Raw genomic sequence first — 10,394 nt, 5'->3', positions numbered from 1 at the left:
TCATGAGCATAACCTTGTTCTTTAAGAACAGCCCAACATATTAAATTCAATGTTTAATATTTTTTATATTATTATTATTATTATCATTATTTGATTATTGAGTATTGTAGAACATCTTGATTGTATTGCCCAAGTCTGTAATTCATGAAATTAGTACATGTGATCACAGATACTGATGTATGATAGTGGGATTGCGGTGGAATGCTTGAAAAACCTGTGGTTAATCAATGTGTTGCGAACTCCTTCTGTTTGTACATAATCATATTTGAAAACAATGTGGTCTGCATGTGGTAGTTTTGAAGTTCAAATAATTTCCACTGTCAAATTCTGTATTAAAATTTTTAAAAGCTTTTTTTAAATGCCTACCTATTGAACATGTAGCACTCATAACACCCTTAATTAAGTTTATTATCATTATTATTATTATTGTTATTATTCAGGCCTACTGATTATTATTATTGTTGTTATTATATATTATTACTAATCAGGCCTACGATTATACTGCTATTACATTATTATGAAACTTTGTCTGTTGTACAGCCATTAAGCAATGAAATATAGTTACCCTCTACAAATTATTATGGTTAATATATGTTGGTATTTATTTAAGTAAATTGGCATGTTCCTTCAAACTCTTAATTTCCAGTATCTTAAAAAAAAAACATGTTTGAGATTTGCTAAAGAACACATTGCGACTTCCTGACATCTACTTTCACAGCATTTTTGCAAATCAATGTGGCTTGAAAAAAACCCACTATATGATAGAGTTAAACGAGTAATTACAGTCCATAAGAGACAGACATAAGAGTATGTTAATAATTTTATTCATTGGGTTCAAGTACAACTACACTTAGTACAAATAGTATGTTTTCAAACTACTTTTATCTTTTTATATAACATTTGCTGTTTTTTACAGAATGAATACAACAACATTTGATTACTACGAAAGCAGACACCTGCTTGACTAAAGGTTCACAGCTGAATCCAGATCTCAAGGCTGCCATTTTCTACATGGTTTTTGGACTTGGCCTTATTGGCAACATCACCGTCTTATGGGTCCTCTTGAAAATCATGCATGTGAAAAATATGACAAATCTCTGCCTGCTGAATCTGGCTCTGTCAGACCTACTAATGGTCCTCTCACTGCCCTCCTGGGGTCTCTATGTTCAGGGCCACTACTTAAAAGCCAATGAAATGTGTAAAGCAATGGCGGGTACATACCAAGTGGGATTTTATAGCGGAATCTTGTTTGTTACCCTGATGAGCGTGGATCGCTACTTGGTCATCGTACATGCTGTTGCAGTGCTGGGAGCGAAGATGCTGCGTTACGGAATTATAGTTAGTCTCATTATTTGGATTGTTTCAATCTGTGCTGCCCTTCCAGAGGCCATCTTTGCAGCAATGGTCACGGAGGACAGTATCACCAGCTGTCAGAGAGTTTATCCTGCTGGGTCAGCCCAAAGGTGGAAGCTCTTCCGTAACTTTGGTGAAAATACAGTAGGACTGTTCATCTCTTTGCCCACTTTAGCCTACTGCTACATCAGGGTCGTAATGGTTGTGAAAAACACAAAAAACTCAAAAAAGGAACGGGCCATAAAGCTCATCTTAGGCATTGTCATCGTGTTTGTGGTCTTCTGGGTGCCCTACAATGTGGTTGTGTTTCTGAAAACCTTGCAGGAGTTTGGCATTCTTACTAGCTGTAAGGTTTATCTTCATATTAACATGGCCATGGACTTGACAGAGACAATCGCACTCACTCACTGCTGTGTAAATCCGGTCATTTATGCTTTTGTTGGAGAAAAGTTTAGGAAATGCCTAACAAGTATGTTTTCAAGATATCTTGTGTGTGTGAAGACCTACCAATTGACATCTACACAATACAAAATTTCAGAGAATGAAACTTCCAACACAGCAATTTTTTTTACATCTACCAAAAGTACACAAGTTTAGATGGGACACGCAGCATTTTTTATTATTATTTTTTTTTGTAAATATTGTGGTTATCATTTAAAATGTTCATACATTGTAACATATACAGTAATGCATTTTTTGTGGTTATATCATATCAATTATACTACCTCAATTAGTGAAACCAAATGTCATTGTTAAAAAGAACCATCATATATGTATATATTAAATCATACAAAGATATATATATTTTAAAAAATCCTGTTTAAGGTTGGTGGGGCAAGAGATGCTTTCTGCAGTCTAGTGTTTATTATTAAAATTTGTGTCTTTAACACAGGCTTAAAAATTAACCGATGCAATAAATTTAATGAACTATTAAGTGATCAAATATTGATAATATATCTGTTTCTTAATATCTCTAAGGCCTCATCACATGACCTGCTAAAAAAACATCACTGGTTCCATATAATTGTCATTAACCACAGGAATAGAAATAAACATCCTTAACCAAACACATTTTGAAGGCAAAACAATCATCACAAGGTTCCATATAACTGTAATTAACCACAGGAATAGAAATAACCATCCTTAACCACAGACACTTCAAAGGCAAAACCAAACAAAAAACATTGTCCAATCACATGGACTAAAAGAGTATGTGTAAGTGCAGTATTGATATATGGATGAACTTTACTTAATGTATATTCTTAATTCTTAATGTATATTCTATATTCTTAATGTCTATTAAATTGTATGCCTAAACTACTTATTTTGAATGCACTGATATGTATATCAAGATGTTTATCAATATGTAAATAAACAAATAAATAAAACTATTAAAATCTGTATATTGTACAAACCCGATTCCAAAAAAGTTTGGACACTGTACAAATAGTGTGTAAAAAAGGAATAGAATAATTTACAAATCTCATAAACTTATTTTTTATTCACAATTTATTATAGATAACATATCAAATGTTAAAAGTGAGACATTTTGAAATGTCATGCCAAATATTGGCTCATTTTGGATTTCAGAGAGACCTACAATTTCAAAAAAAAGTTGGGACAGGTAGCAATAAGTGTTATGAATCGGTCATGAGTCTGGTATCCTCCTTTTTCCCCCTTCTGGTTATTCTCTTACTCTCACAGACCCTCATTCCATGCACACGCTCATTCACTCACCCCCAGCTGTCTCCAATTGCTAGCTGTTGTTGCACTTACCCTCTCGCACCTGCTCTCTCTTTCTCCTTATTATGCTTGCTACTTCTAGCCTCTCCTTTTCCTGTTTCGTTGCCAGATTATTTCTTTCGGTATGCTTGCAGGTGGCAGTTTCCTGACTATCCGTTCCTGTCTTGTCCGAGTCCTGACCCGAACCATTCAAGTCTCGTAGTCATCCAACCTGGCTCAGGTCTATCGCTATCTATTCTACTCTAATGTTTGCTCTATACTCTGTCCAGCCCGCCTGCTCCTCTGTTATCAATTTGAAAAAGCATTTTCGTTTGGACTGTTATCTCTCAATATTAAAGAGACGATTATTGCATTTCGCTTTTGGGTCTAATCTTTATTCATAACAATAAGAGGCCTGAAAAGTTAAATGTACATATAAGGAACAGCTGGAGGACCAATTAGCAACTTATTTGGTAAATTGGCAACATGATTGGGTATAAAAAGAGCCTCTCAGGGTGGCAGTGTCTCAGAAGTCAAGATGGGCAGAGGATCACCAATTCCCCCAATGCTGCGGCGAAATAGTGGAGCAATATCAGAAAGGAGTTTCTCAGAGAAAAATTGCAGAGAGTTTGAAGTTATCATCATCTACAGTGCGTAATATCATCCAAAGATTCAGAAAATCTGGAACAATCTCTGTGAGCAAGGTTCAAGGCCGGAAAACCATACTGAATGCCCCTGATCTTCGGGCCCTTAGACGACACTGTAATGGAAATCACAACATGGGCTCAGGAATATTTCCAGAAAACATTGTCGGTGAACACAATCCACCGTGCCATTCACCATTGACTATATAGGTCAAAAAAGAAACCATATCTAAACATGATCCAGAAGCCTAGATGTTTTCTTTGGGCCAAAGCTCATTTAAAATGGACTGTGGCAAAGTGGAAAACTGTTCTATGGTCAGGCGAATCAAAATTTGAAGTTCTTTTTGGAAAACTGGTATGCAATGTCATCCGGACTAAAGAGGAAAAGACAACATATATAATAACAACATATGCTCCCATCCAGATGTCGTCTCTTTCATGGAAGACCTTGCATTTTCCAACATGACAATGCCAGACCACATACTGCATCAATTACAACATCATGGATGCGTAGAAGAAGGATCCGGGTACTGAAATGGCCAGCCTGCAGTCCAGATCTTTCACCCATAGAAAACATTTGGCGCATCATAAAGAGGAAGATGTGACAAAGAAGACCTAAGCCTGTATTAAACAAGAATGGGACAACATTCCTATTCCTAAACTTGAGCAACTTGTGTCTTCAGTCCCCATATGTATGCAGACTGTTATAAAAAGAAGAGGGGATGCCACACAATGGTAAATATGGCCTTGTCCCAACTTTTTTTGTGATGTGTTGATGCCATGAAATTTAAAATCTACTTATTTTTTCCCTTAAAATTAAACATTTTGTTAGTTTAAACATTTTATTTGTCATCTATGTTGTATTCTGTAAAAAAAAAAAAAAATATAAAAAAAAATCCACATTTAATTATTTATTTATTTGTTTATTTAACAGGGACAGTGTATGGCACTCAGCCATACCAGAATTAGCTACAAGCTAAATTTCATCTGTAGTCCCTGGGCAGGACGAGGTAACATACGATTAACAATCCCATATAAATATACCATAAAAACGTCATCACGCAAGTAGCCTTTCAGACAACAAAGTTTCACATTCTTAAAAAAACCCAATAAAACAAAACAACAGAACAAAATAAAGTGCAATATTAATAGACACAACAATACAATGTTAGGATACGACAAAAAATGAGTTTTTTTGAATTTATGATTAATGGGCACATGATTGTATCGATTTTAGCCATAATTTTATTTTATATTTAAAACAAGTAAATGTACTGATGTCTCTAATCTCATTTGGGACTGAATTCCAGTACTTAGAGGCTCTGATAGAGAAGGCTGATCTGCCAAACTCAGTACTGAGAGCAATAATATGAACTCCTTTAATGGGGGCGCAGCCGATTATTAATTATTCTGTAAACTAAACAAACATTGGTAAAGCACATAAAATTGTCAAAAGTCAAGAGTTTGGATAATATTGCAGTAGTGATAACCTGATGGCTTTTTATCTAATACTTTGAGAGTTTGTTTATATAGCGTTTGTAGTGGAGCAAGTATTGTTTTTCCAGTTTGTGACCAACTTGTGATGCAGTATGTAAAATGTGAGAAAATCATTGAGTGCATATACAATTTGGCAGCATCTAGAGGTAACTGATTACGAATGTGTCTAAAATTTCTTAAATTAAATTTAACAGTATTACAAACCTGCTTTATATGTTTCTTAAAAGACAACTGTAAATCAAGAGTAACTCCCAGATATTTAAAATGTGACACAATCTGGATTTTTTTCCCCATTTACAGCGACATCTAGCTGATTTTCATTTTTCCTTATATAAAAATACATACACGCAGTTTTACTGACATTTAGCGTCATGCAAGACTCGGCAATTTTTGCCATTGCTGCTGTTAATTTGCCACTTCATATCTGTCTCTTCCATGTGCCAGAATGACCGTGTCATCTGCATACATTTGGGTGTCAACTTGAGGACATGCTAGTGGTAGATCGTTAATATATAGACTGAATAACAAAGGGCCTAAGACTGAGCCTTGCGGGACGCCAACAGAACAGCTACTGAATGATGACATTTTATTCCCAACTCTGGTGCTTTGTTTTCTCATGGTGAGATAGGACTCCATCCATTTCATAGCATCATCAGAAAAATTAAAGTTTGACAACTTAGAAAGAAGAACATTATGATTTACTGTATCGAAAGCTTTTTTTAAATCCAGAAAAACTGCTCCTATAGCACTCCCACTGTCTAGTTTTGATTTGATTTTTTCAACAAAATAGCAAGTAGCCATTTCGGTCGAGTAATTTTTCCTAAAACCAAATTGGATTGGATGAAGTATTTGTCCAGAATTTAGAAAGTCGGTTAACTGCTCAGTTACCACTTTTTCTGCAATCTTTGATGCCACCGGCAAAATGCTGATAGGTCTATAGTTAGCTACATCAGTAGGTTCCCCTGCCTTGAAAATCGGAACTAACACTGCATTTTTCCAGGCAGCTGGGAAAATTGATTGCTTTATCGATAAAGTGACTAGGTGTGTAATGGGGGTGCTAAGGGAGTGAATATTGTTCTTTAAAAATGTTGAATCCCACTTGAATGTGTCCTTTGCCTTTGAGAACTTTAAAGTGCTTATTGTCTTACAAATTTTATTTTCAGGAACTTCAGTTATCTTAAAAATGGTCTAATTATACTCTGGTGTTGCTATATTTTTAATTCTTGCACCAAAAGTGTCAGATAAATTCTGCACTGGTACGGTAAAATAAGTATTAAATACAGAAGCTATTTCACTGGGGTCATTATTTAAAATTCCATTAATTTTCAGCTCATGTCCATTTCCCTGATTTTGCTTCTTGTCTTTCTTTGTTAGTTTATTTATGTTGCTCCATATCAATTTAATATTTCCTTTTCCGTCTTTAATAAAATCCATAAAAAACTTTGCCTTAGCTTTCCTTAGTTCATTGACCACTTTATTACAAAGGACTTGAGTGCTACTTTCAAGGCAAAGTCACGTTTTTTCATCAGGTCCGTCCCACAAATGTTCATTAAACCATGGTAGGTTGCCCTTACGCCGTCCATTTTTAAAAGTTGTTGTACAGTCATGGCCAAAAGTTTTGAGAATTACATAAGTATTGTAAATTGGAAAAGTTGCTGCTTAAGTTTTTATAATAGCAATTTGCATATACTCCAGAATGTTATGAAGAGTGATCAGATGAATTGCATAGTCCTTCTTTGCCATGAAAATTAACTTAATCCCAAAAAAACCACTCCACTGCATTTCATTGCTGTCATTAAAGGACCTGCTGAGATCATTTCAGTAATCGTCTTGTTAACTCAGGTGAGAATGTTGATATGCACAAGGCTGGAGATCATTATGTCAGGCTGATTGGGATAGAATGGCAGACTTGACATGTTAGAAGGAGGGTGATGCTTGAAATCATTGTTCTTCCATTGTTAACCATGGTGACCTGCAAAGAAACGCGTGCAGCCATCATTGCATTGCATAAAAATGGCTTCACAGGCAAGGATATTGTGGCTACTAAGATTGCACCTAAATCAACAATTTATAGGATCATCAAGAACTTCAAGGAAAGAGGTTCAATTCTTGTAAAGAAGGCTTCAGGGCGTCCAAGAAAGTCCAGCAAGCGCCAGGATCGTCTCCTAAAGAGGATTCAGCTGCGGGATCGGAGTGCCACCAGTGCAGACCTTGCTCAGGAATGGCAGCAGGCAGGTGTGAGCGCATCTGCATGCACAGTGAGGCCAAGACTTTTGGAAGATGGCCTGGTGTCAAGAAGGGCAGCAAAGAAGCCACTTCTCTCCAAAAAAGACATCAGGGACAGATTGATCTTCTGCAGAAAGTATAGTGAATGGACTGCTGAGGACTGGGGCAAAGTCATATTCTCCGATGAAGCCCATTTCCGATTGTTTGGGGCATCTGGAAAAAGGCTTGTCCGGAGAAGAAAAGGTGAGCGCTGCCATCAGTCCTGTGTCATGCCAACAGTAAAGCATCCTGACACCATTCATGTGTGGGGTTGCTTCTCATCCAAGGCAGTGGGCTCACTCACAATTCTGCCCAAAAACACAGCCATGAATAAAGAATGGTACCAAAACACCCTCCAACAGCAACTTCTTCCAACAATCCAACAACAGTTTGGTGAAGATCAATGCATTTTCCAGCACGATGGAGCACCGTGCCATAAGGCAAAAGTGATAACTAAGTGGCTCGGGGACCAGAATGTTGAAATTTTGGGTCCATGGCCTGGAAACTCCCCAGATCTTAATCCCATTGAGAACTTGTGGTCAATCCTCAAGAGGCGGGTGGACAAACAAAAACCCACTAATTCTGGCAAACTCCAAGAAGTGATTATGAAGGAATGGGTTGCTATCAGTCAGGATTTGGCCCAGAAGTTGATTGAGAGCATGCCCAGTCGAACTGCAGAGGTCCTGAAAAAGAAGGGCCAACACTGCAAATACTGACTCTTTGCATAAATGTCATGTAATTGTCGATAAAAGCCTTTGAAACGTATGAAGTGCTTGTAATTATATTTCAGTACATCACAGAAACAACTGAAACAAAGATCTAAAAGCATTTTAGCAGCAAACCTTTTGAAAACTAATATTTATGTAATTCTCGAAACTTTTGGCCACGACTGTATATTTTTCTTTAAGTCTATTTATTGTACCAATGAAGATCTCACAGGAAGCATCTATATCATCTGTGAGTAAAACATCTCTCCAATCAGTTTGACTTAGTTCTTCCTTAAATACATTCATGTCAAGTTTTTGATTATCTCTTGTTGGTAAATAATCAGTTTTTTTGTTAATTTCCTTGCAATAAGAGTCATGTTATGATCTGACAAACCAGTGAGAAGATTATAAGATTTTATAATTCTCTCTGGTTTGTTACTGAAAATAAGATCAATTTGTGTTTTTGAGACGTTTGTTATTCGTGTGGGTCCATTTATTAGTTGAGTCAGTTCGAACTTGTCTGTAAGTGCTTTTAACTTTTTTCTAGTTGCTTTTTCAGCCCAATTTAAATTAAAGTCACCCAGAACTATACATTCTTTCTTTTTATCCAATATTTTAAGCAGGTTCTTAAAATTTTCATAAAACGTGACATCATATGACGGTGGTCTATACATGCCAATCACATTAAATGACATCTGCTGAGAGAGAGTAATAGTAATGGCAATACATTCAAGTTCATTTACATTCCATTCCATCATTTCAATCTGTTTTTATTCACAATTTGTACAGTATCCCAACTTTTTTGGAATCGGGTTTGTATATTGTAATGCTATTGCGTACCACAGGAGCCCTCCCTGATACATTAGGCACTGCATGCGAAAGCTTACTTTAGTTTTAAATCATAGACAAAAAAAATTCTAGTACCAACACTTTCTCTGTAGCCTCACAGAATACTGAATTATAAAATTTTACACATGTACATGCAGAAAATATCCAAATTAAGTGACATATTGCGTAACAAAGTTTGTAATGATATTGCACATATGGCATAATTTTTGGACAATGGAATTTTAGATTTGATTTTTAGAGACATTTTATTACTTTCATGGGTTGTATTTACACTCTATTTTTCATATACACTGTCAACAATGATTGTACCTTTAGGGGTCACTAGGGCAGTATCCTCAAAGGGAAAATTTGTACCTTATTTACCCCTAAAGGGTGCATATTAGCTCCTTACAGTAGTAATGTGTACCCTTAAGGTAACGATATGTACTCTTATGGTAATATTATGAACACTAGGGGTAAAGGTGGTAAAAAGTTGTCCCTTTGAGGGTGCTCTGACAGGCTGAGATACCGTCACAATCACTTGGGGAAGGAACAAGGAGATGCAGGAGAATACTTTGAGACTTTAATCCAACAAGCAAAGGTATATTACACAGGAACTCAAGGAAGACATTTAACACCGGACACAGACTCAGTGAAACATAGGGCTTAAGTAAACAAGGAAACTAATGAGAGAACACCTGGAAATAATGAACATGACAACATGAGGGACAACACAGCTGGAACCAAATAAACATAATGAGGACAGGAACAGGAAACATGACCAAAAATGGGAAACGGGAACTAAAGTAAGACAGAAAAACAAGGAAACACAAGTCCACAACACTGACATACCACTAAAGGTACTTTTTTGTTTTTCTGAGTGTACTGCATAATATACACACAGTCTTTTTTTTGTCAAATACCTGAATGATGAAGAAAAATAAAAACATACTAACACACACACACACACACACATTGTTTGTCATCCTAATCTCTAAAGCATCAGGAAGTTTTTGGATATAGCTTATTGTAAAACTGTGAATATCTGTACCTTTAAACAGCAGAAAACCACAGGTTTCTGAAGAGAAATGCTCTGCAGGCGGATTTCCTGTGTTCTTTGGCTCTGACGAAAACAGTACATGAAGACTGCTGACATGACAGTGTTATTTCAAGTAGCACCAAAACATATCTACATATATACGTATATATATATATATATATATATATATATATATATATATATATTTACACACTGTATATACATATATATATATATATATATATATATATATATACACATTTATTCATTTAGCAGACGCTTTTATCCAAAGCGACTTACAGATGAGGACAGTGGAAGCAATCAAAAACAACAAAAAGA

At 36.0% G+C, this 10,394-nt stretch overlaps 1 protein-coding gene across 1 annotated transcript; it reads left to right on the top strand.

Moving 5' to 3' along the window:
• Nucleotides 1-930: 930 nt before the first annotated feature.
• LOC132103569 (C-C chemokine receptor type 4-like) lies at nt 931-2,281 on the top strand (the record flags this gene model as incomplete). Its single annotated transcript, XM_059508675.1, has 1 exon — nt 931-2,281. A coding segment is annotated over one exon (1,020 nt), but the record flags the coding sequence as incomplete, so codon positions are not given.
• Nucleotides 2,282-10,394: the final 8,113 nt, after the last annotated feature.

This window comes from Carassius carassius, chromosome 24 (genome assembly GCF_963082965.1).
Source record: "Carassius carassius chromosome 24, fCarCar2.1, whole genome shotgun sequence".
In the NCBI taxonomy this organism is placed as follows: Eukaryota; Metazoa; Chordata; class Actinopteri; order Cypriniformes; family Cyprinidae; genus Carassius; species Carassius carassius.
This window is presented reverse-complemented; position numbering and strand designations above follow the sequence as displayed.